Source organism: Centroberyx affinis, unplaced genomic scaffold, assembly GCF_046629955.1.
Source record: "Centroberyx affinis isolate AG114_WGS23_722 - 3 ecotype Tasmania unplaced genomic scaffold, CSIRO-AGI_Caff_v1 ptg002254l_1, whole genome shotgun sequence".
NCBI lineage: Eukaryota > Metazoa > Chordata > Actinopteri > Beryciformes > Berycidae > Centroberyx > Centroberyx affinis.
The window spans coordinates 14,132-39,522 of NW_027280544.1; the positions used below are offsets into that span (position 1 = coordinate 14,132).

At 40.6% G+C, this 25,391-nt stretch overlaps 5 protein-coding genes across 7 annotated transcripts; all 5 read left to right on the top strand.

Moving 5' to 3' along the window:
• Positions 1-866: 866 nt before the first annotated feature.
• On the top strand, positions 867-5,769 carry LOC139655423 (protein lifeguard 1-like). Its single transcript, XM_071532824.1, has 7 exons — positions 867-978; positions 1,616-1,950; positions 2,059-2,171; positions 2,310-2,510; positions 3,417-3,545; positions 3,650-3,793; positions 4,337-5,769. The coding sequence occupies exons 2-7, from the start codon at positions 1,665-1,667 to the stop codon at positions 4,484-4,486; spliced, it is 1,023 nt and encodes a 340-aa protein (XP_071388925.1). The 5' UTR covers positions 867-978; positions 1,616-1,664; the 3' UTR covers positions 4,487-5,769.
• Positions 5,770-6,090: 321 nt separating this feature from the next.
• LOC139655420 (speriolin-like protein) lies at positions 6,091-8,043 on the top strand. The gene is made up of 4 exons (XM_071532821.1): positions 6,091-6,250; positions 6,780-6,983; positions 7,116-7,240; positions 7,711-8,043. The coding sequence occupies exons 1-4, from the start codon at positions 6,091-6,093 to the stop codon at positions 8,041-8,043; spliced, it is 822 nt and encodes a 273-aa protein (XP_071388922.1).
• Positions 8,044-10,175: 2,132 nt separating this feature from the next.
• smpd5 (sphingomyelin phosphodiesterase 5) lies at positions 10,176-14,640 on the top strand. 3 transcript variants are annotated; one of them, XM_071532815.1, is made up of 8 exons: positions 10,176-10,346; positions 11,502-12,734; positions 12,885-12,960; positions 13,136-13,276; positions 13,388-13,477; positions 13,578-13,641; positions 13,769-14,017; positions 14,187-14,640. In XM_071532815.1, exons 2-8 carry the CDS (start codon positions 11,607-11,609, stop codon positions 14,209-14,211), a joined length of 1,773 nt encoding a protein of 590 aa, XP_071388916.1. In that variant the 5' UTR covers positions 10,176-10,346; positions 11,502-11,606; the 3' UTR covers positions 14,212-14,640. The 3 variants fall into 3 exon arrangements, with proteins under 3 accessions (XP_071388916.1, XP_071388914.1, XP_071388915.1); XM_071532813.1 differs by having other exon boundaries at positions 13,769-13,928; XM_071532814.1 differs by lacking the exon at positions 10,176-10,346 and adding an exon at positions 11,135-11,259 and having other exon boundaries at positions 13,769-13,928.
• A 383-nt stretch (positions 14,641-15,023) lies between these two features.
• Positions 15,024-17,506, top strand: malsu1 (mitochondrial assembly of ribosomal large subunit 1). Its single transcript, XM_071532829.1, has 4 exons — positions 15,024-15,374; positions 16,486-16,661; positions 16,761-16,842; positions 16,938-17,506. Exons 1-4 carry the CDS (start codon positions 15,068-15,070, stop codon positions 17,090-17,092), a joined length of 720 nt encoding a protein of 239 aa, XP_071388930.1. The 5' UTR covers positions 15,024-15,067; the 3' UTR covers positions 17,093-17,506.
• A 5,858-nt stretch (positions 17,507-23,364) lies between these two features.
• LOC139655418 (peptide YY-like) lies at positions 23,365-24,007 on the top strand. Its single transcript, XM_071532816.1, has 3 exons — positions 23,365-23,549; positions 23,686-23,775; positions 23,983-24,007. The coding sequence occupies exons 1-3, from the start codon at positions 23,365-23,367 to the stop codon at positions 24,005-24,007; spliced, it is 300 nt and encodes a 99-aa protein (XP_071388917.1).
• The last annotated feature ends 1,384 nt before the right edge of the window (positions 24,008-25,391 follow it).

A 25,391-nucleotide genomic window follows, 5' to 3' on the forward strand; every position in this document is an offset into this window, starting at 1 on the left:
TTCTTTTGACATTATGAAACATCATAGACGTTCATGTGTAACATGAACCTGGTCTGCTGTGACTCCAAAATAGTAAGTAGGTGAACTCCGTCTTCCTACATTTCACAACCGGAGCTGAAGCAACAGCAGTTTGCTACATGTTGACCAACAGAAAGGGCAAGTCAACAACCTCTATATAAGATAATAAACTAATGAAATAAACATTTCTGCAACACTTGTGTCAATTCAAATTCTGGTGATTTAACACTTTGAAATGCTACTTAATGTTCTTGAATGTGATTCAGCAGTTAAACATCTTCCCTGTGGCTCAGCAGACAAACAGCTGAAATTTGCAACTAACACTCTTCTATGGGACCATTTACAGTTCAGATAGAAAGCCACTCCGTTCCCTTTTGCCCACCTGTTCAGAATCATTCACTATTCCCAGCCACATGCCCTAAAACTCACTCAGTGTTTCAATACAGCTGTTTATACACTTGTGTTGTGACCTGGGGAGAAATGAAATGGAGCAGACGGGCAGCTGCAGTATTTTGTGTCCAGACACAGGGACACCTCTCCTCATAGACTGTTGGCTCCAATGAAATAAATGCTGTCTTGTGACTTTACCTAACTTGCTGCTGATTAATGTCCCTGCAGCTCACCAAGGTTGTAGCCTCGTGACACCTACTGGTTTATGTGGGGCACACCTTTCTGACAAGTATTATCATCCCTGGTGTATTTGCTTATGTGGTTTATGAATAGCATTCTTGATTTTGCATTATATTTTGTGAATTTCACTTATAATACTGTAGGCTTTCTAAAATATCAAATTGTTCATCAGTCACCCAGGGGGAAGTGCGTTTCGCCACATGGGGGCGTTGCCACACTGCCTGTGGTGAAACGGACTGAAAACGGAAAGCGGACACACAACAAGCGCAATAATATAAAGTTTAAAGAGGGGATTGCAACTGAAACTGCGTATCGTTCTCAGCGGGCAATGTGAGTAGTCTTTTATTGAAGATTTTATCCCTTTGTTACTATGTTACACTGCCTTTCAAAAATGTCTTCTTGCGCTCATAAGTTTGAAGGCTATTGAGTTTATGTTTGGTCACCAAAGTGCGCAAGAGGTTGTGTCTTACGAATTTAATGTAAGCTAGTAGCCTATACGTTCGGTTATTTCTGTTCCCCTAAATCAAATAGCCTATTGATATGAAAATGGATGGAGTTTATTGCTAAATCAACCGACACAGAGCAGAATGAAGAGGAGGAAATACGGACCAGACATTGTAACGTTGACTGTTTTAATTCATTTGTCAGTGAAAAGTTGCTGTACAGCCCATCAATCGGTTACACGCCTGCCATGCTGTCTCATGTAAACGCCACATCTCAGTGAACCCCGGTATCATTAAAAAAAATCGCATCATTAGGCTCGTTCATGTGCGTTCAGGTGCAAATGACGATATTTCCCACAGCACTGGAAGGCAGCACTATCGTCTGATGCCGCCTCGTGACGTTGCTGTGGTCTTTGCCCTGCCTCTGTCACTAGATAAGGCGTGCTATCTAAATGCTTCAGTTTCAGTTGGAGTCATCATGAGACTTCATATGACTTCTCTTTTCTATTTCACACTGTTTTTAGAGCTCACACAGTAAATCAACACTGGCTGGTCTCTTGACTTGATCCAGAGATGTCACAGGACAGGACTGACTACACCCCTGTGGAAGGGGGACCCCCTCCCACCTCAGCCTCTGGGCAGCCAGGGCCTCCTGGATTTGGGATGCCCATGCCTGGCCCAAACCTGTTTGGGGGCCCTGCTGCCGGCGGTCACCCTTTCCCTCCACAAGGTGCTTTTGGACAGCCGATGTTTTCCCAGGGCAATCCAGGAGCTTTTGGACAGGCACAAGGCAACAACCCTTACTCTCCAATGTATTCATCAGGCCCCTATAACCAGGGCTTTAATGAAAACCTAAACGGTGAGTCTTGCTAGTAGTATGGCATTGTATAAACTTGAAGGTGGAATTATTAATAAAGGTAATGGGATTTTATGAATTTGATGTTGTTTCTGACTGGTTGTACTGTAGATCCTGAGAACAATGCTGGTTACCATTATGAGGATCCTCCTGCCTTTTATGAGAATCAAGACTTTGGTTCTGGATTAGATGACAAGAGCATAAGACGGGCCTTTGTTCGAAAGGTAAGGAGACAGTGTGGTTGAAGAAAGGGTAAAAATTACACAACTTTAAAAAAAACAAAAAACAAGACAACAGCATATACATTCATTGTTAGAAATGTCATCTGTGTCTGCTGCCTAATAATCCATTATCACTTCCAGGTCTTCTTGGTGTTAACGGCTCAGCTGATGGTAACGTTCTCCTTTGTGGCTATTTCCACCTTTGTGGAAGAAGTGAAGAAATTTGTAAGCACCCACATTTGGACCTACTATGTGTCCTATGCCATTTTCTTCGTGACCCTGATCGCGCTCAGCTGCTGCGGAAACTTCCGCCGAAGACATCCTTGGAACCTGATTGCATTAGTAAGACTGCTTGGACCTTGTTTTTCTAAATAGAAAACAGAGAGGGGAGGAATCAGTTCAGAAAGCACCAAGGCCACTGAACCTTGAGCCTTGCAGTGTCAGGACTGAATCAGTCTTCTGATCTGGACTGTTGCATTACCATTGTATAGGCCGTTTGATTTACGTATTGCTGTTGTCATGTGAAAACCTTGCTGCTTTCACATGACTTTTGAAGGATTACCTAGTTTTCTATGAGATGAGGAACTTCTACCGTCCTTGGGCTTATGAAACCCTTTCAGACCACATTGGATAAACTCAACTATGCATGGTGGTCAAGCTAAAAACAAGGCTGCTTTTCTTAGCTCTTGAAAAGCTGAGAGATCTAGGGTTTTTTTTTTAGGGGGTTTTCACCTGACAGCAACAATATGAAACTTCCCAACACTTTACATATCATCATTGGTTTTGGAAATGTAACTTAAAGTCACACTGAAATGAAAAATGACTTTTTCACCATACTACCGTACCTATCGTACTTTTATACCAAAAAAAAAAAAGACTGAATTTTTGATTTTATTATTATTTTTTATATCAAAATCTAATTTCTTTTACTTCCTGGAAAAAGGAAAATCTTTAGTGGGAACTTTATTGAGTACCAGGAGGCAACATAAAAATTCTAATCAATTAAACCATCACAAATTTTGATATCCCATTGGTTTACACTTTTGAATGATAAGTCCCCTCATTATGTCCTGCCCCGATATCCTGTTTCAACAGGAAATACATCACATTAAGGAAGCAAGATGCTCTCAAAATGCAGCTTCATTGTGACTTTAAGTACAGTATTATTTGCTACTACTTGTTCACTCCATTAAATACTTGAAGCTGTATGGCAGTCTTGATGCCTTTTGTGTGCCTTGTTCTTTCCAGGCCATCCTGACGCTCAGCATGTCCTATATGGTGGGAATGATCGCCAGCTTCTATGACACTGATGCAGTGATCATGGCTGTGGGCATCACAGCTGTTGTGTGCTTCACAGTAGTCATCTTCTCTCTGCAGGTCTGTACCTCTTGTCTGTCTTGGGCTTTGATCATGTTCTGATGCAGCGGTAAGATTAACCTTAATGCCAGGCTTAAATGTGACCTGTGACCTCCTCCCCGCAGAGCAAGTATGACTTCACCTCCTGTCGAGGCGTGCTTTTCGTCTGTCTCATCGTCCTGGTCCTCTTTGGCATCCTCTGCATCTTCATCCAGGACAGGATCCTGCATATCGTCTACGCCTCACTGGGGGCATTGCTCTTCACCTGTGTAAGTCTGTGGCCACGCATATTTCTTCCAACTGCATTTATATATGATGATGATAGTGATGATTGTGGTTATTAGTATTGGTATTGTCCCAGTTAAAATATTTTTTGGGGGGGAAACTATGGATCGGGTGTGATATCTCAGGTGATATATGAAACATCACTGCTTTGAATTTGATTAAACTTGCTTTATACAGATGCCCATGCCTGGCCTGGCACTTGCTAAATATGCTGATTGGCCTAATGGGGGCACTGTAATTCACAGTCAATATTTTAACTCAAATGCGGTATCCCAGACACCATTGGTCCAAGTTTGACAAAACTCAGAGAGATGATGCATTTTGACAGTGTTCTCGTTTGAAAATTACACTAAATGGCCTGATGGGGGTGCTATAATGAAAGGGCAAAGGGCATCTCTAAATTTGACAAGCTGCTACATCATTGGTTTGATTTTGACTAAACTTAGAGGGATGATGCATCTTGGCACAGAACACATAACTTTGAGAAGTTTTTATAGGTTTTGACACACTCTGATTGTCTGTTGCAGTTCTTGGCAGTGGACACACAGCTGCTGCTAGGCAACAAGGAACTGGCTCTGAGTCCAGAAGAGTACGTCTTTGCTGCACTTAACCTGTACACAGATATCATCAACATCTTTCTATTTATTCTTTCTATTATTGGAAGATCACGGGGGTAACAGACAAGGTGCAGCATATAAATATATATATAAATTATTGGTGTTGATCAGAAGAGGAATGCTCCATGGGCTTCAAACATGTTCCCTGGAGCTGCTCATTGGACATGTGGGGAGTCCGTATGTGAAGGAAAGAGAAGATAAAATCCAAGGCACTCTCCTGATGTCACGATCTGTCACGATCTGCTCCTCTGCTTTGCTACCTGCTTAGTTACCTGCTCTGTTACCTGTGTTGTTTCCTGTCGAAGTCTTCTAAGACTTGCTCCTGCCAGGTTTGGATTCTTGGTTCCCTTGCCTGTTGGCCAGTTTGAGTTTTGCCTTTTGGTTTGCCTGTTTTGTACTCTGCCTCAGTTCTTCATTAAAGCTTCTTGCTTAGCTGTCTCTCTCTCCCGGCTTGCATTCGGGTCTAGTCCCTGAGTTTTCCACAACCGTGACACCTGAAGTAAAAAATCCTTTATTGACCTTTGACTATTTCATGTTAAAACCTAAGAAAACACACCAACATGTTGCGGCCCCACCAGGCCTTCTTCAGGGTGCAGAGAACAATGAAAACGTACAATATAAATTCTTGTTTTGATTTCATGTATAGAAGTGAGCTCAGCAGTCTCATTTAATTTTGTCTTGCATAATGTTTGACTTGTAGTGTGCATTAATTACATTATTTAATGTTTGTTTTGGGATTTCAAGCTTTTTGTTTCGCCAAATATATTTCTTATGTATGTGTATTATGCTTTTGAAGTGTATTCAAATTTTATGTCTGTGACTACTAGTATAAAACCACTATTTTAGTTAAGAAAAGATATCTTAGGGATCATTTGTTAACCTATGTACCCTATAAAAAATGTTTCTCTGGATTCAATGACTGTTTGGAGAGAAAGAATCTCCATTTTCCAGAAGCTGCATTTTCTCCTCTTCTGCCCCCTGTACCAAACTGTCAGAGAGGCCTTCCTGCAGCAGGTTAAAGCAGCAGACTCGTCATATCAGGGAAAAACATGTGATGAACTGATGAAAATTTGTCTAGGAGAAGAACCACAATTTACACTTAGCTGCACAATATGTAACACTCTGCCATGATATTAGAGAAAAAATGAATGTTAATTAGAACTTCTTGAATATTGTAACACTATGTAGTTACATTTCACATTTATGACCATTGTTAGTAGAATCTGATTATTTACTTTGTAATTTGTAATTTTATTTTTTTATTTTATTGTATTTTTTATATTATCATATCTCTCTGGTGAATACAAGACAATGGATTGCATTGAATCTAATTGCCTAATTGTACCCTCTTTTACAAATTTAACATATTTTATGTACGTGTATGTATATATATACATGTATATATGCGTATGTGTATGTATATATGTATACTACATATATAATGAATTATTGTTCTGCTTTGGCAATAACGGTTGATTACCATTCATGCCAATAAAGCTTATTTGAATTGAATTGAATTGACTTGAATCGTGGCACATTATGACAACATAGAAGACTGTTCTGTTTTTATTTGAATAGTCAGTTCTGTGAGTCTGCATGTTTATCCTCAGTGTCTTTCACTGTTTATGGCTCAACTGTGGGAACTTGGAGTTGGGGGAGCATCAATGGACCTGGAGCAGGCTCATGTAACACTGCTGTCAGAGAATGACACACTCCGGCAGGAAAATGATCACTTGAAACTGATGCTTGGTCTAGTGAAGGAAAACATCGACCTGAGAGCCAAAGTGCAGAGCTCCAACAGCGAGTTTCTGAAGGAATCAACAGGTATTGTAAACATTTGTTGTCTTCTACCACTAGATGGCAGCTAGGGTGCGTTTTGTAAGTCCAGTTTTTCAAGATCCTAAGAAGGAGAGGAGAGAAGAAGGAGAGAATGTGGCTGAATGTCACAAGTGTAAAAACACAAATGTTTGCCTTCTTGATGAGGGTTAGACCTATCTATGTTGGACTAAACAGTCTTGGTTAAAACACTGAAATTAAGTAAGGTATTGCCCTTATATCTGAGAGTGCATATTTGTTCATTTTGTAACCTATGTGACCCATTAAGGCAATGACTAATCATAATTATATACTAAATGTACTGTAAGTATGTACTAAATGTATACTGTAATCCCATAGTAAATTACATTACCAGCCACCTTGTCATATATCTGTTTTTAACATGTCTTAATTGTGTATTGCAAGTAATAACTTTCACATTGACATGGTTTTAAAACATCCACTTTGCTTCTCATTAATGCAAAATGACTGGGATAATATTATTTTACATTCTTGTTATCTGCTTGTCTATCCTCAGGAAGAAAAACAGCCATTCAATGGCAAGACACCTTGGATGAGAGCCAATTCAAAAATGACTTGCAGCAAACCAAATTCAAACATGCACACAAAACCTCATCCGCTGTCGACTTCAAGTCTTTCATCCAAAGCTCAATGCACACAGACACAGGAGCGAAACCAGAGTTTGAAAGCAGACAGTCGTACATCTCTGATAAGGTCGAAGGTGAGTGATGCCTGAACAATAACGGCGTTGTTGAATGAATGAATGGAGGAAAGAATAAATGAAAGATAATATCAGAATGGAATTTAAAGGATTGAATGAAAACTGATTATATTTGTCTTTATTTCAATACAGATCCAGAGAGGTTGCTAGGAGAGATTGCCTTCCAGTTGGATAGAAGAATTCTGTCCCATGTATTCCAGAGCCAGAACAGACTCTATGGTTTCACTGTGCTCAATGTACCAGACAAGATCATACAGGTGAACATCCCACCTCATTGTGTAAAGTACAGTGTAGTGTCAGTGTGTAAAGTAGCTTATTTATTGATTTAGTGTAAAGATCTAACCCAACTACAGAATTCTAAGCCATATGAAATGTAATGGGAAATTCACTATTATCAGATTTGTTCACTCTGTGGTCCCGTTTTCACTTTCCAGCTGCAGCTATTTTTAAAATTGATTTCTTTCACCTTCATTTTCCACTTGAACAAATTCACACCTGATGTGGGGTGACTTCAAGAAGACAATTAGGAAAATACCAGATTCAGACTGTAGTGATTTAGAATGGAGAGTCAAGTAGATATTAAATGCATTAGATGAAAAGTTTCAACATAACTTGTCCCATATCAGGTCTCTCAGAAAGTCGTTTGCAAAATGACAGTTAACATTCCACCTAAATGACTCAGTAGAACGTCACAAGCCTCCCTTTCTTTTCTCTTCCTCTCACACAGGTAAGCACACACCCCTTGACTGGGAAGGTGGATGAAGGGTATCGGCTTCAACTCTCTCAGAGATTTGCTGGCCTTATGGAGGGGTTGAACCAGTTTGGGTACAGCGCAACACTTCACCCTCCCTTCACTGAATTTGTCATCAACACCTACGGGATCATGAAGCAGAGGCCTGATTCACACACAATTCAGGAAATGGACTACAATAATCCAGACTTTTTGAGGCAGGTGACAATCAGCGCTGCACCGGGAAAACTTGTGAAGGACCTGCTGCTTCTACTCAACTGCCTGTCCTACATGGCCAAGAAGGATGGAAAGCCTCTCTTCCTCTGGTAGATGAGACTATTTCCACCAACATTGGATCTGGCATGTTTACTAAAAAAATGGAAGTAAACTCTGAAATATTCAGTGTTGTTTGGCTATGATTTTGTGCACACAGAGAAACCTGCCATCTTACAGTCTTACAGAAGCTCATAAGCTCATACTATTCCTTCATGACACTTTGCAAGTATGCATGCTGAAAAAGAACAAATATGAGAGATACATGTTCTTTCCTCTATACAAACATTTGTTTTTCAGAGTCAACATTATTTAACCAATAGGCCCTTTTCACATCGTCATGGTAACAGCTAAACCGGTGCATACAACTTCCTGTGGCAAGTTTCTTTTTGCGACTTATTGACAAATCAATCCAACAAAAACAACAGAATTGTTATGGTTACTAGCACTAGATACATAATGTAACAAATTAAACATTTTGGGCAGGTTGTGGAGCGATTTAGTGAAGGCCATAGCTGGCCACAGGAAGTTGTAACGCACCAGTTTCTCAATGCAGAAGCATTGAGAAACAGGACGTGAGAAGGGTCTACAGAGACTACATTATAATGCAGCATAAGCCAAGGATTCTCAAAGTTTTTTCATAGATAAACACAGAGAAGCTAACCTGGAGATGCTTAACAAACAAGGTGTCACGATCTGCTCCTCAGTCTCCTGGTCAACCACACCTTTCACTCCCCAGTCCTGCCATCCTCCTGCCAGCTACCTGATGTCCTCGGACTTCCCCTCATCACCCTTCCCCCCTCCTGCACCACCACACCTGTCTGTCATCAGCCTGTTAGCCTTGTGTCCTTGTTCTGCCTTCTCCTGCCTGTCATCTGCCATCAGCTCCCGGACTCTTCCCTATCCAGCCAGCTGTTCCCCATTTGTAATTTGCCTCAGTTGTGTTTATATGGGCTGTGTTTCTCAGTTGTCTTTGCCAGTTTGTTTGTTGTGTTCCCCACTTAGTCACCAGCTCTGTTACCTGCCTTGTCACCAGTGTTATTTTTTGTCTGCTTAGACCTTCTGCCAGGTTTGGAGTCTTTGTTTTAGTTTTGTCTTTTGCCTGTCAGCCTGTTTTAGTTTTTGCCTTTTTGGATCTTCTTTTGGTTTTTGTTCTTCTGCCTAAGTTCAGCCATTAAAACTCTTGCTTCTACCAAGTTCTCTCTCTGCCGGTCATTGCATTTGGGTCCTAGTCTCTGCCTCCTGACACAAGGATTTAATCTATAATTTTGACCAATTATATTCACTCCAATTTGCAGCAGTATATTTTAATTTGTAGGAAAATAATCCATCAAACTCAAATTAATATTTAGTTTAGATGCACCAACTACATAAAGATGTATTGTGTTTGCTAGGCATCTGCATAGGACAAGAATATACTGTAGCATCCACTTTTTTCCTGGCCAACACAGCCACACCACTTCATGAATTCTCAAATATAAGTTTGGCATGGACCTTTATCTAGGAAAAAACATACTGTGTCGAGATTAGGTTGAGCACTGATGAGGCTTCTGTCTGGAGCTGTAGTAATATCAGTTGAGAGACTAACAACTATCAACAGGGGGTTCTTATGGGCCCTCCCATTCTCTCACTACAATATTCCATTGTGCCAACAAAATAAATTACTATTATAATTTTTATTCATTAATTCAATGACCTCTGTAAGAATCTCTTGGGTTCTCCAGACTGCACTTTGTGACCCAAGGACCAAGCATACTCCACAGAGTCTGACTGCTTTATACTTGATACTTCTGTTGGATCATACAGGGCAGAATAAACTCACTTATTTGTTATTATCACAGATTGTCTGTGGTTAATAATCACCATAGTCTGACCTGATCCAGTGAGCCAATTCATTCCAGTTCAATTCAAAGCTGCTTTATTGGCATGAAATACAAAAGGACTTAATGCCTAAGCAAAAACTACAAATACTGTATAAACATTTACTTTGCAGACAATGTGACATTAACAACAAATTATCTAATAATATCAAACAATCAATTGACACTTACTTACTCCATAGTTAGCCTACTACAGTATCACTACTATCTTGGTCTTGCCTCAGGTAAGATCACGTGCCGGCCGGACCCAGCACCATGGCAACGCCATTGGGGCGTGGCTTAATGCAAGTATGAGTCAAGTATGAGGTAGCTGGAAACAGGGTAGGGTAACTACTTTACGTAGCTGGCTAACAAGCTCTGAAAGTGAAAAACAACCTGTACTCTCGGAAAATTTGCCATTTTAAAGATCAGTGTATTAGTATATCTAGTTAGATATATGGAGTTAATGAGATGGAGGACTGTCCCAGTTTTCGCTGTAAGGTAAGATCGTCTGGCTTAATACCACGTTAGCCGGGTGTTGTAGTTTTAGCTAGCAACGTTAAAGCCAGTGGACAGGTAATTCCGTGATTGCCTTCTAAATGTATTTTGTGGTCTTATGGGCGTCTATAAAGCGTTTAAAAAGTTTTATAACTCAATAATGCAGGTGTTGTGTCGATGCAGCAATGCTATGCGAATATTTATATCAAAATTATTTTGGATTTTAAAGTAGAACTCTGAACTGAACAGTTTAGCCTTCACATGCGCGAAGAGTGGTACGTTCATGAAGCTCACCTCATGTTGACCGTAGGCTGAAGTGCATCATCAGACTGATGCAGAGAGCCCGTATCCCTACTTTTTATGCTGTTTTATACAAAGGCATATGGCATGAACAAGTATACCGAGTATACAGACAATTAGCCAAGGGGGCAACAGATATACATGAATATCAGCATTATCAGAGGGCATAATGCTCGATAAGCACAGTTCGACCTCCCTCACGAATACTGTACAGACAGGATTTCCATGACAGTGTTTATATTTGTTAATATGATTGTATCCCTACTCTTGCTACAATTTGTTCCTTGCCGTGGCTGTCGGAGATGTAGCTAGCTAAACAAATTCCGGGTGTTGAACAGCTTGTTTTGAATGGATAGCCATGTCAGAGCCCACTCTCTGTAAGTGGGAGCCCCTGATACAATACAATACACACAGTCAGACTGTGGTGTTACTATAAGTGCACACAAAGGTGTGGTTTTCAGGCAGGCTTTCTCATTGTGTCTCCTATCTGCAGCGATTAGCAAAACTGTGCAGATGGTGACAGCTGGATTATAGGCGGTTTGGGTGAGACCCCATTGGATCGTCTCCTCTTGGCCTCTTTTCCAACAGTGATCATGATGCATTGCATAAGCGAGCAGTAAGCCAATGTAATCTCCCCTCAACATTTGACTGTGTTACACACACGCCATTACAGCTGTCACTTGCTTCATGTTTTCCTCAAGCTGAGTTTTGGGCTTGAAATCACTGTGAGACTGAGAGCCAATGTAAAAACAATCACTAAGAGGATGAATCCAGGAAGAGCCCACCTTGTAATTGTTTATGTGGATTGTAAAAATACTACTCACACCATAACTTCTTGATTTCTTTCTCTTGTCTTAGATTCCAGTGGCGCCCGAGTGGGAGAGACTTTTCACATGAATGAGGCTAAAACGGCAAGTCCAGATGCTGGTCGTCCTCATTGGTGCTTAGACAAGGCGAGGAGGCATGGCCCTGCGGGTGTCCCCATTCCCTAATGGATTTGCTGCAGGCATCCATGCTGTGGGTTGGGTGTTCATTTTGCCTTGTTTCTGGTTCCTGGACCGCCTCATTGCTGTGTGCATGTCCACCACCCTGGAGAAAACCCAGCGAGCGGAGCAGGAATGCTACCTCCACCCACTCAAGGTCTTCTTTGGCTCCATTATCTTCTTTGTTCTTTTTCTCGCAACAACCCCCCTGGCCTTCCTGGGGTTTTTGCTCTGGGCACCGCTTCAGGCCTGCCGCAGACCCTTCTCCTACCACCGAGTGACTCCGTCCGCACCGGAGAGGGAGACGAACCAGGGCTTTGAGCTGGTAGGAAAAGCCTCGTTTGGCTTTGCAACTGCAAACCTGTGTCTGTTGCCTGACAGCCTGGCTCGCTTCAACAACCTCGGGCACACCCAGCGCCGGGCGGCTGCCATTGGCCGACACATTGTGCAGGGAGTGAGCCGACCACATATCCGCATCTTTGTTGACTCTCCCAGCAGCTGTGGCACTCTCAGCCCTTCCAGCAGCCTTCTCCCCGCAGCCAACTGCTCTGCATATGGGGCCACTGACAAGCAGATCCAGCCTCGAGTGACTGAACATTCAGACAGGGACTCTGTTGAAGGACAGGTTCCAATCCCCAATTCCAGCAGCGGTGTGCTTTGTACACACTGCGATGATACAGAAGAGCCCGCTGCTGAGTCACCTACTCCCCTCGTCAATACCAACCAGAACTCCAACCAGCAGGGCCGACCGGGTCAGCGGAGCGCTCCCCGGGCTTTGCTCTCCCAGGGTGTGGGCCAGGGGCACGACGTACCCTGGGAAGTGTCATCGCTGTTTCCAGCCAATGTGGACATACTGTGCCTGGAGGAGGTGTTCGATAAGAGGGCAGCACAGAAGCTCACAGATGCCCTAAGACCCCTCTTTGGACATATACTTTATGACGTAGGAGTGTATGCCTGCCAGCCGCCATGCAGCTGTTCCTCTTTCAAGTTCTTCAACAGTGGCCTGTTCCTAGCCAGCCGATTCCCAGTGCTGGAGGCTCAGTACCACTGCTTTCCCAACGGCCGCGGCGAAGACGCACTGGCTGCCAAGGGCCTGCTTTCTGCTAAGGTGCCTTGGGTATAATGTATTGTATTAGGCCATGTCCATTATTGTTATTATCCTTTTTATATTGCAGAATGCTTATTAATCAATCACTCCTTTGTAATACTCTGAACAGGGTGGATATAATGATGTAATGATTGCTTGTGATGTTCTCAGGTGCTAATTGGGCAGAATCAGAAACGGAAGAAAGTGGTTGGCTATTTTAACTGCACACACCTTCATGCACCAGAGGGCAAGTCACATTTACTGTTTGGTCTGCTCAGATGAACAGAAGAAATATTGAATAATTTATGAGTTATGCAGTTTATGCCTACATAATAAGTCTCACAAATTGGTCTCACAATTTTTTATAACTTGCCATTTTCCCAGGGGGAACAATTGATAAGCTAATTCTGTGCTCTCATCAGGTGAAGGGGAAATTCGCTGCGAGCAATTGAACATGGTAACAAAGTGGATTGGCGAGTTTCAAGCTGCCAACAGACAGCCTGATGAAGATGTTGTTTTTGATGTGCTCTGTGGAGATTTCAACTTCGACAACTGCTCACCTGGTAGGTGTGTGCCTCATACAAGGGCGTTTATTTTTAACTATGTGAAACAACAAGCATCTCTACCATAAGGTCTGTTATTTAGTATGTATACATTTTTTCCTGTTTGCCTAGATGACAGTCTGGAGCAGAAGCACAGTCTGTTTGAGGACTACAGAGACCCTTGCAGGGCGGGGCCAGGAAAAGAGAAGCCCTGGGTGATTGGTGCGTACCATGCCAATCCATTAAACTACATACTGCATAATCGTATGACAAACAAAGGTGTCATTATTTCATCATGGATTGCAATGGCTTGTGTCTACAGGAACTCTGCTGGAGCAGCCAACATTGTACGAAGATGATATAAAGACCCCAGAAAATCTACAAAGGTACACTCAGTTCACCTTTCTAAGCCATCTAACCGCTACAGCACAGCACCACTAATGTAAATGGAGCTCCTTACTCACCATCTATTCACTAAAAATGAAGATCCATTCCATCTTCCCTGTTGTGTAGAACTTTGGAGACAGAGGAGCTGAGAAAGCAGTATATCTCCCCTCCCGTGCCTGCAGCTGACTGTCCCCTGGTTTACCCCGAGGCGGACCAGCCCTGGGTCGGGCGTCGGATCGACTACATCCTGTACCGCGAGAGCTCCGTTGCAAAACAATGCCGAACAGTATGTGTCCCCATGCGTCTTCCCTCTCTCCTCTCCCAATCCTCTCCTTCTTCTCAACTGCCACCTGTCTCCTTGAATGAAGTTAAAAGGTACTTTGTGATGCCACAGATAATTTCAAGTATTTCATGAATAATTTGCTTGATATAGCAGAACTGATTGCAATCAGTACACCTAGGAAAGGTCTGAAAACACAAGTTGTGCCCTGTGAAGAAGGTTCATGCATTATTAAAACCACAAACTCTCATTGTCTCCATCTAGGAAATTGAAGAGTTTACTTTCATAACCCAGCTGGCCGGCCTCACGGACCATATTCCTGTGGGCTTGAGACTGAATGTCATTATGGACTCTGACTGTGCTGAATCTGCTGATGAATGAGGACTCAAGTGAACAAGGCATCACGTTAAGACAAAGGGAACAAAATGTACAAAAATGTAGATTGCTCTACTCTATACTTGTACAACAATGTTTTATTGACATACTTGAATTTTTACTGTACTGTAATGTACTGACCTGTTAAATAGCCTCAGGTGGGATAAACCAACCTGCCAGTGTCTGGGAACTGAATTGATATTGATTTACTGAGGCAGACACCAAATTCAACCTGAGTGTTTACTCACTGAGTTTTATACATGAAGGCCTGTTCAGGCCAGCGTATTGATTGTGAAACAGTATGTTTTTATCACATTTCACAGCCTCTGGAAATAAACGGAGTGAGTGAATTTTAGACAATGTGTGATGCTTTTAATTTCCCAGGAACAATAAGGTGCAAAGTTTCCCCATACATTATTGACAAACACAGTAACACAATATGATAAGTCATGAAGATGTACCTAGAATCAGAGTGATGTGAATTCACAACCATGCTCACAAACCAATCAATATTTAATGTGAACTACATTTTCAAACACAGTTATTGCGCTGACCTGCAAACTCAAGCCATAAAGGAATGCAACTGCCTTTGTTTCAAGGTCATGATCCTCAACTGCTCGATAGGGGGTGTACATTTCATGTCAGTCAAGGACCTTGCAACCAGCGAAGAAGAAATCTAAACCAATCAAAATTCGAGGATCAGGACCATTTCCTGTTTGTAGCCCTTGGCTAACAGACTCGTGGATGGCATTGACATACAAGCTAAAATCATGTGTATTCTGAATTGCTCTAAACAGCTAGTGTCACGGGTATTTAAAAAGAATGTTATACAAGAATATGCGTCTATTTTTAGAAGCGCCTGTTTGATTCCCAAAGCTCGATATAACAGCGGGTTGTTGCATCGACCTTTTACAGCAAATCCAGTATCGTACCACTGCCATCACATCTCCGCTTGTCACTTTGACACAAAAAGATATTATTCAGAACTGTACAATGAAACTGAAAGCAGCAATTCAAAGAGGATCCGTGGTGAGTTTCAAGAGGAAGCAGACGAGATGGAGAGTGACATCAGTCAAAGTGAGTCGCTGTTACTTTACTGGCTGAGACCCGAGTTTTACAACCATCATTGCCACATATAATATTTCCATGATTGTCACCCAATGAGTCCCTGTACCATTTGAAAAAAAATCACGTGTGTTATTCCTGTGCCCCAGGACTGTTCAGTCAATACTTAGCTTTGACCACCTTTTCCGAAAACTGGAGAAGTGATCCTTAAATGTGTCATGTCACTGGAATGTAAAATCTGACACTGCTCCATAGACAATGAATGGGGCACTGACTTTGTTGACCCATAAGATTGTTGTGCGAGTTCTTGCACCCAAATGAGGTTTGAATTCTGGTTCATACCTGTTAGCAATGCTAGAATATGAACTTCATTTTGGTGTGACAACTCAGCTTAGCATCTTATGGCTCCACAAAATCAGAGCCCCATTCATTGTCTATGGAGCAGCCGCTGAGTTTACATCCAGTGACACATTCAGGGGGTTTCTCTCTGATTTCTAGCTTTAGAAAAGAGTGCTGCACAACTGAACTAGGGCTGCAACTAACAATTATTTTCATAATCGATTAATCTAGAATTTTTTCTGATTAATCGATTATTTAATCAATAAAATGTGCACATCACAAGTCACTGGAGCCCAAAATGATCTCTAAAAATTGCTTACTTTGTCTGACCAGCTGCTAAAACCCCCCCCCCAAAGTATTCATTTTACAATTATATGAAAGGGAGAAAAGCATCAAGTCAGAATTTGTGAAGCTATAAGCAGCAAATGTTTGGTATTTTTACTTGATAAATGAGTAAAACGATGAAAATCAATGCATTTTCTGTCAATTGACAAATCGCTTCAGCACTAGACTGAACTGTACTGCGGCACAGGAATAACATGTGGATTCTTAACTTGGGCGACATTCCCCGTTAATGCAAGTGTGAACACTGAGGAGGGTATTAAAGGGGGTTTTCTTGCAGCAAAGGCATTTTACACCCTACCACACATACAGTAAAAAGCAGCTGTGTGTCAGAGATGTAACATCCACATACTGCACAGCTACAACTTTACTTGAATAATGGTATACACTTACTTTCTTAGGCAAGATGGCCTATTAAGTATTACTGCCTTTTTCTCTGTAGAATCCCCGGAGGATTTCACCATCGATGTACTGGTGTCTCTGCTCCGTCAGGAAAATGCAGCGGACATCTGTGTCATAAAAGTACCAGAGCAGGTCAAATACTCTGACTACTTCATTGTTGTCAGCGCTGTTTCACCGAGACACCTCCGAGCAATGGCACTTTATGCCATCAAAGTGGTAACCGATCATGAATTTTGATTTGTTAAATGGTGACATGTACAATCTATGTTGATTTTGTTTTAGGGTTATGTTATATGGTTATATTTTTTCCCCCAGTACAAATTTATGAAGAAAGATGGGGATCCACATGTCAAGATTGAAGGGAAGGATTCAGAGGACTGGATGTGCATTGACTTCGGTATGTAAGGCCTGATCCTATCTTTAAGTGTCTGATTTAGACATTTGCTAATGTAGATTGTCTGATTTACTTTTCTTTCCCTCCTGACTTGTCAGGGAGCATGGTTGTTCACTTCATGCTGCCAGAGACCAGAGAGGTGTACGAACTGGAGAAACTGTGGACTCTCCGCTCCTTTGATGAGCAGCTGAAGAGTATCCCTGCTGAGACGCTGCCAGAAGACTTTATATATGGTATTGACGTCACAAAGTGACAACAAAGGACACATAATCTATGCATTGCATAGACTTGAGCACCTCTTTGCAACTGGATGCATCCTTTCCCTTAAGCTGTGATCTCTTTGGTCACAAGGTGGAAGGTGGGAGTGGAATATGTGAAAGATTTATTAAATTATTTTTATACTTGTCGTGTTTGTTGTCATTGGCAGAAACTGACTGCATGTTCTGTGTTGGGAATTGAGTAACCTGATTGGATTGGATAAATAAACATTTTTAATTAATCTGCATTTAATTAATTTTGATTTCTTCTAATCTATCATGTAGCCTAATTGTTATATCAAACACTGTTTCCATCATTAGGATTTGCAGCCTGTCATCCTTTTTCATCATTTTAGCCAGTAGGTGGCATCAGATGTTATCTGTAATATCTGATCACTGTTTTTTGAATTTTGAATCTGCTGAAAAATAATGTACTTTTGAATATTATTTATTAAGTAATTTTGATGGTCTAAAATAAATTATATTTAAAAAATACTACCAATCTTAAAATTCATCCTTAAATTTGTCTTTAAAAACAACTGCTTTGGCATTATGAAAGTGTTTTTACTTCATAATCAATTCTGCAAATTAAATTAAATATCTACCTGAGAATTGCATTGGCTACCGGCAACATTCAGTCAATGTGACCAAGTGTATCCCGAAAAGAGTCATTTCATCCAAGTATCTATGTACATTCTACATTCATCACAAAATGTTGATAAACAAATTCTCATTTAACAGTATTTAATTTCTTTTAAGTGCAACATGTTATCCACATTGTTGCCCACATTAAGGATGCCATCATATTTTGGGCACGTAATTTCTGTCAGTGTGTAGACCAAACAGCTGAACAAATAACAACATGGCTTACACCCTAAAACAAAGCCTCAAGTCCCAAGATGGGAGGGAGTTGTCATAATAACATTTTGATCTAGGCTCCTTCAACAATAATGTGGACTGACGACGCTGTTGTGCATGTTCAAACATTCTGAACCAATTTTGTTGTAGATTTACAGACAGCTATTGTAACCCTGCAAGGTGTTACAGCAGCAGACTGCTGATAAGATGAGTCAGAGCCTCAGGATTTGGCCCAATCTGCTGAACAGAGTTTGTTGTCTGCCCAGAGCAAATTTGAGCAAGATTCTCTCCGAAGGAATGATTATGAGGGTTTATCAAAGCAAGCCCTTCCAGCTGATGCTTTTAACCACATCAAACAAGACGAGTTGCTGCTGCTGTGATGCCAGAAAGATGAAGTGGTTGGTCGGTAGGATGCCAATTAATATGGGTTGGTTTCACTTGTGTCCTTCTGTGTCCCAAATTGAATAAAAGCAATTTCTTAATAGCAGAGATGCAAAATCACTGCAGAGGGAAAACTGGCACAAATGAAAGTCAAATGTTAGTACTGTGTTTGACTCAAAAGTAGCTACTATGACTAATGTTCTCATTAGCTGCACAGTCATTTTACTCAGTGTTGTGCAGCTATTAAGGGCTGTGGTGTTAATTTACTCCCCAATATTAAGGCTAGAGGAGGTTCTGAAGAAAAGGGAGATGAATAAGCTTTTGGACACAGCAGCAGCAGAGCAATTCTCCTGGCTTGCAAAGAAAGTTGATTCATTGTGGGAAATTAGGTACGCTGGATGACACAAAATTGTTTTACTTCACTGCACTCCTTTGCATTTGAATTAATAACAGTAAATTTAGAGCACATAAAATCAGTATAACCAGTGTAGCCATCTTGTAATCATGGTTATCAATCCTAATTCTCAGAGGAGGATGCGGGACAGTGTGTCTACACATCAACAGTATCGGCGGTGACACCTACAAGGCTCTCTGTGGGCTGCCCACCTGGTCCTCATTTGTTAGCAAGGCACCGTGCAGGGTGATGTGACAAAGTTATTTACTCAGTGTTTTAATCAAGCATTTATAGTCAAACATTCTTCAAATATGTATGTAAGAAATACTATATGCATAGTTCTAGACTAGTTATAGTCTAATGCATAGTTGATGGAGTGAATGATGACCAGTTGTTTCAATCAGTTGTCTTACATTTTTCAGTGCTGTCATGTTTGTTTATGTTTCAACTACCAGGACAGTCAGGCTGTAACCAGTGCGTTCCATAAGGTCATAAAAAGGTATTTTCCAACTCTACAACTGTGACCATAAAGTATTCATAAGGTTTTCAGGACTAGGTGTAATGATCCAGGATCAGTCGTCACATGACCATACAAATTGTAAAAATGTGCCTAAAGGTCTCATATTGTTCAGTTTTCATGATTTGATTTCAAATATACAATGGCTGGGGATAGTTGAAAGGGTTTTTATTGAATGAATTTTAAAATTAAGTCCTCACAGGCAGAACAATCACAATACTGCATGATTGGCTAACAATACCCGTTCCTCTGGCAAACCTTTGGAGTGGAGTCCAGTTCAAATAATTCAAATTTTACTGATTGGAAAAGTGAAGTGAACCAATTTTTGAAAATGGAAAAACTCAAACTCTGACTCAAACAACATCAAATTTTAACAATGTCTACATCAATCATCTTTGATCATATATAAATAGAAATATAAGTACTCCTACTCTAAGATACTTAAATGCACATAGGTCCCCATGGATTTGTCAAAGAATGATAAACAACCTATGGCAAAATGTCTCACAAACATCTAGTGAATGTTAATTTATTTCCCATTCCCAAGCACCTTGATGTCATCAGTTTAAAGGAGATGCCAAATGGCCGGTTGCCAGTCCTGCCTCGACCACTCTTCTCTCCATCAGGAAGAAATCCCGATCCCAAGGACCAGCTGAGGGTGAGACAGGTGGAGGAGGGCAGCCTGGAGAGGGTGAGAATAGCAGGGTTTCATAGCCAAACCATTTCATGAGGTGTAGCACTGAAGAATGTCAAGATTTCGTTCAAGTTGAGAGGAGTAGGAATCGCACCTTTTCTTTGAATGTACACGTGTGCTAATTTATGCAAAGACACCATTTATTTCATGTGAGGTTGGTAAGTCAAAGTCCAAACTTTATCAGTGTGTGATGCAGACTGTTATTATTTCTGAAAATGTTTCCTATCTCAGGCAGAGGAGTTGAACTTAACTAATACTGAAGAGGAAAGAAGCGATTATTGAGAACAGAAATACCATTTTCCAAGAAATCACTTGGGCATAACCTTACTTTAAATGTGTAGTTATTTGTGACCAAGTCCACAAGTCAAGATCTCTCTCTCTCCTATATGTTTTTAATAAAAAGCTGAGTACTGAGGACTCTGATAGATGGAGACTGAGAACGTCCCCTGCTGTTCCCTGAGACAGACATTGACAGCTTCATGGTGAGCTAAATGTAGCGTGCAAACTGGAGGGTTTGAGTGATGATTTCGAAACATAAAAAAGTAAAACGTCTATCACCATCTACATTAGTTCATCTGACAATTTTAGTCAGAGCTTGCTTGTAGGTAGTTTTATCTGGTTATTGTGCAGAGTTGTGGATGTCTTCTGGTGAAGGGTCTGAACAACAACATGTTTGATTTTCAGCCCAAGAAAGAACTGAGCGACTACAGACTACGTTCCAACACATTTTCTGATGGATATATTTTATGTTTTTTGTATTTTTACAATTTTGTTCCATTTGAAATTATTTTTTTATTCTATCAGAAGATGTCTTATGTTTTTGGGCATTAGGTTTCATATGTGTGACATGGTGCTTGGGTCCTTCAGGCCGCACTATAAATGAGGAGGCAGAGGTGAGAAAGCTGTAAGTAAGATGCTGGAACGCTGCCTCTGTTCCTTAACAAGGTATGGGATCATGCCTACCCTCTTCCATGTCTAAGACTCTCAACAAGCAGGTTAATATCTCATGAGTATATCTCTCTATATATATAATAGTATATTTCATAGAAGAATGGATTTTTTTCCTTGATCACCTAACCCACAGTGTCTCGTTTGCAGCTCCATGTTTAAGAGTTTAATGGTGTTCTGGATAATGTGGAACCATTGTGGGGAACATGGTATTGTGGCGTCTCATGGCAATTTCAGTCTTAATTAAAATCAGGCTATATCAACCATCGTGGGAGATGATGTTATGTGTTGCTTTTTGCCAGGAACCCAAATATGGAGTGCTTGTCTCCAAGCTGCTGGCGTCAAAGGGAAAAGTCACTGCTGTGGAGGCTCTATCTGACCCAAGGAGAAACCATATTCTTCACTGCATAATTTTAATTACCTTGCTCTGCGGTTATTTTAGAGAAAACATGTTTAGAGATTTGTACTGACCTACTGCAATTCTTTTATTCAATGAAAAGCCTTGGGAGTGATGCTTACCTTTTATGTCTGTCTGTTGAAAGCCCTTCATTTAGACATAAACACCTTTTGCTGGATGGAATAAGTCATTTTTGCACATAACAGCCACATATTACTTTGTGTATAATGTGAAGCTGGAAAGTTTGAAGTTCATTTGTACTTTTCTACACTCGCTCTGTGCTGCTGCTCTGGAATAGGGTCCTCATTTGACTGTCATAGGAATTGTCAGCACCAATCTCCTGTCAAATTTCTGTGAATTTCCCAGCAGAATGGTCTTCTAAGAAAATAGTTGCCATTACATGTTTTCCTGCCATTTAGAGGTTGAAAGCCACTGTAGCTTTTTGTGCCCTCTCTCAACTGGAATTGGAAGTTGGTGGTTTTGTGCTCTACAGTGCCCTTTCTTGTATGATTTTGTGTAATTTGGACCTATCCTCATTGATTTGGCCAAAATTGTTTGGATAGTTACAGGCTTAAGACAACCATATGTCAAGCCACATCACAGTGGATCAGCCAGTAGTGTTTGAAATGGAGTTCTAGTGCCATCAGTTTGAGTACCTGTCTACATTGGTTATGTGGGAGAGTGTCTTAAGTTGATGGGTGGGTGACATTTACAACATTTACTCTATTAATGAGGCTGAATATGAGACATTTGTAGCAGTGTTTTCCTTCTGACAAACAGTTGTTAACTTTAGAGTACTTTTCGACTGAATCACATAAATAAGTTACCAAGACATTTCAGAAATGCCATTTTAACTATTATGTGATGTCCAGCTGCCCCTGGTCAGTTTTAACACTGACAGTGGGATTATAAAATGCAGATTTTTGATCCATAATTAAATGGATGAATGGTATTTGGTCCTCAATGCAGACCCCCTCTGTAAACCAAAACAACATATTTCCAAACACCCGGGGCATCAGAACATATTTCTACTTAATGTGAAAACAACAGACCATTACCAACCATTTCAAGTTAAGCACCAGCAGTTTTACTGAGAAAGTCGACTCCCTTTGAATTAAGCTTTTAGACTTTGTGTCCACTTGTGGTAATACTTTGCTAAGATCACTCCACTCATATAGTGAAAATTTGATTTTGAAGTAAAGTGAAAACATACTGAGATGTAGTCTATTCTTTTCTCCCATTCAAACATTTGAATAGACCTAATTATTTAATGAAGAAACAATTAAGAAATAAGATAATTGCACTGCAAGTGCAAACCACGTAGGTCTCTTTATGTGTGATTAAACTCAGTGCTTGCTACTAAGGAACTGAGTTAAGTAAATCCATACAGTTACAGCAGACATGTACAACACAGAATGACAGTTCTCCTTGCAGTATATTTTAATATAGTTTTTGAAATACATAAAATATCTCTTATGTTCACCAGGACTACCATCAGATTTTTTATGACAGATTCTTATGCCATGAAATAATTTAGTCTGTCTAGAATGTTAGACTCATTACAAGAACATATTTCCTGTTTTTCTGTCATGGCAAACCTAGGATCAATTTCATTTGATGATGCCAATAACACTAAAGCTTGTTTTGGTCTTTTCTCAGTATATAGGTAATTATGTCTTTCCATTTTTTTTCCTTGCCAGTTTGCTGTCCAGGGATTACCAAACAAACGAGGCAGCGGACATTTCTCAAGAGTATCCTAAAAAGTGAATGAAATTGCCCTCCCTCCCCACCACACACACACATTATATAAAACACGGGCAATGTTGGGAATCTGACAGAGGTGCCTGGAACGGAGTGGGAATCCAACTGAAGCAGTATTTTCAAGTGTTAAATTATAATGTAAGCAAAATTCTTATTTTTCACTTTGCAAGTGATGATCAGTCTGAGAGCTTTTAGTGTTCATGATCAGGAACCATGGGAGGATTCATTTTGATTTTGACACAAGTCAGGATAATAGCTGATAATAACTGTTTTTTTTTAATCATGCAGTTTGACTTTTAATTCTCTCTGTGATCCAGGATGCGCTCCAACGCTGTGATATCTCTGACTGGTATTCTGGCTGTCTGCCTGCTGGTTTGTATTCACTCTGGTGTAAATGCTTATCCATCCAAGCCTGCCAGTCCTGGGGAGGACGCACCACCTGAGGAGCTCGCCAAATATTATTCTGCACTAAGGCACTACATCAACCTCATCACAAGACAGAGGTGAGTTGTTGCTGACATTCCATAATGTGATAAAATATTGCTAAATATTTGGGTTCAGGAAATGCAGAACTCCATGCAAAAGAAAAAAAAATTAAGAAAAGAGCTGACATGTTGTTTGCCTGTTTTCCATGTACAGGTATGGGAAAAGATCCAGTCCAGATACCCTATTTTCAGACTTATTCGTGAAGGAGAGCACAGAAAGTATTCCAGGATCCAGCTATGTCAGGTACAGTAATTAAAATGCTAAACTACTTCTCATGATTTTTTTTTAAGCTATTCCCTACATTCACATTCCCTGGAATTTATCTGTATTTCATCTGTCAATGTTATACAATGTACTACATGATAATACATGTTTTTTTCTTTTAAATATATGTCTATTGCGTGTCAAAAACTCTGTATTTACTTCACTTGCATCTTCCTTGTATTATAGGTATGATGGGCTGCCAATATGGTGATGCCGTTGAAACTGTCATGCTGACCCATGCAACAAAACTACTGCCATGTGTGTTATTACTGACTTGATGTTGCAAGGAATAAACGTTGTGTCATGCAAACACCTTCAGTCTGTACTGTTGCCACTGCTACACTGAAACAGGTTTTTAACATATATCATCTTACTCTACCTCACTTGGTACAAAAGCCTACCTAATGTGAAGAATACACTGTTTTACTCAAGTTGTGTGTTCACTGTTCACTGTTTACTGTTAGAGTAACAGTGCTCTCTACTGGTGAGCAGGCTTCTTTGGACATGGTCAGATCCTCCTAAGTAGGGCAAATATCATTCATGTCTGCGGGTATGTTCCATTTGGGGGACAGTAAAAGAGAAGTTAACAGTGCATTGAGTATTACACCACTGGACTGCATTTATTCCATTTTTTTTATGGTGAGACTCCTGAGATGTGCCATCACCCTGCTTGAAAAGAGCTTAACAGTTTAATCCTATCAAGTGACCTGGATACCTCAAAAGCTAGTCACGTAACACTGACAATTTGATTAACCCTGCTCTGACACCTGTTTTAGGTAAAAACTACGAGCTACGGGTTCTCTCCTCTATCTTACAATAAAGCAGCTTCAGTGTCAAATGCAACTGAATGACCAGTTTTAGTAGGGATCATGGGACATTGCCTGGTGCTTCATGCTGACCTGCTGATGGGTGGTATGGATTAACAATTTACGGCCAGACGTGGGTATATATTACAGGTGTCATTCATGCTAGCAAGATCTATAACTTCCTCAAGGGGTAAGTGTCTCTCCAACCCTGCACCCATGAATCCTTTACCTGCCTTGCAACACAGCTACAATGGATTGGAGAAACACTTCAGTAAAAACAGGCTACTCAAGGTTTCTCATTTTCTGGCAATATTGATACATTTTCTGTTTCAGAACTGTTAACTCAACTATGAAATCATAGGTTTCAAGCTTTGGGAGAGATTGAACTGACCAAGGTCATAGGAGTGCTAAAGTATTTGAATTTGGGTGGATTTTTCCTTTAACTGACCACCTATGCGGTCAAAAGTAACCTGCACTATGTCTGCACAGTACCCAATTAAAAGTAGTATCACAGAGTATTTTACATATATGTTTAGAAGTAGTGGAATTTGAGGGATAAAAACTATTGTAGCTTCTTTGAAGATTCAAAACTTGAATATATGCTATTTAATCCCCCTTCCATAGTTTATCTCTCTCTCTCTCTCTTCTCAGACAGTGGAAACTAGAGTTTTTTTAATTCATTTAGATGGGATACATGCTTCTGTATAATTTACAGTAAACTGTAACGGTGGACCACAGATTTCAGTGGGCTGGAGCACATTGGATGTCTCAATTAGTACAGCAGCACTG

Bases quoted from the DNA above. Each gene is read 5' to 3' on its own strand.
- malsu1 (XM_071532829.1), top strand. From the start codon at position 15,068: ATGTGTATTCTGAATTGCTCTAAACAGCTAGTGTCACGGGTATTTAAA. The intron at 15,375-16,485 runs GTGAGTCGCTGT...TTTTCTCTGTAG, and splicing joins GGAGAGTGACATCAGTCAAA to AATCCCCGGAGGATTTCACC. The intron at 16,662-16,760 runs GTAACCGATCAT...TTTTTCCCCCAG, and splicing joins CACTTTATGCCATCAAAGTG to TACAAATTTATGAAGAAAGA.
- LOC139655423 (XM_071532824.1), top strand. From the start codon at position 1,665: ATGTCACAGGACAGGACTGACTACACCCCTGTGGAAGGGGGACCCCCT. The intron at 1,951-2,058 runs GTGAGTCTTGCT...GTTGTACTGTAG, and splicing joins CTTTAATGAAAACCTAAACG to ATCCTGAGAACAATGCTGGT. The intron at 2,511-3,416 runs GTAAGACTGCTT...TGTTCTTTCCAG, and splicing joins CTTGGAACCTGATTGCATTA to GCCATCCTGACGCTCAGCAT.
- smpd5 (XM_071532813.1), top strand. From the start codon at position 11,607: ATGGCCCTGCGGGTGTCCCCATTCCCTAATGGATTTGCTGCAGGCATC. The intron at 13,478-13,577 runs GTGCGTACCATG...TTGTGTCTACAG, and splicing joins AGAGAAGCCCTGGGTGATTG to GAACTCTGCTGGAGCAGCCA. The intron at 13,929-14,186 runs GTATGTGTCCCC...GTCTCCATCTAG, and splicing joins TTGCAAAACAATGCCGAACA to GAAATTGAAGAGTTTACTTT.
- LOC139655418 (XM_071532816.1), top strand. From the start codon at position 23,365: ATGCGCTCCAACGCTGTGATATCTCTGACTGGTATTCTGGCTGTCTGC. The intron at 23,550-23,685 runs GTGAGTTGTTGC...TTCCATGTACAG, and splicing joins AACCTCATCACAAGACAGAG to GTATGGGAAAAGATCCAGTC. The intron at 23,776-23,982 runs GTACAGTAATTA...CTTGTATTATAG, and splicing joins CCAGGATCCAGCTATGTCAG to GTATGATGGGCTGCCAATAT.
- LOC139655420 (XM_071532821.1), top strand. From the start codon at position 6,091: ATGGACCTGGAGCAGGCTCATGTAACACTGCTGTCAGAGAATGACACA. The intron at 6,251-6,779 runs GTATTGTAAACA...GTCTATCCTCAG, and splicing joins GTTTCTGAAGGAATCAACAG to GAAGAAAAACAGCCATTCAA. The intron at 6,984-7,115 runs GTGAGTGATGCC...ATTTCAATACAG, and splicing joins CATCTCTGATAAGGTCGAAG to ATCCAGAGAGGTTGCTAGGA.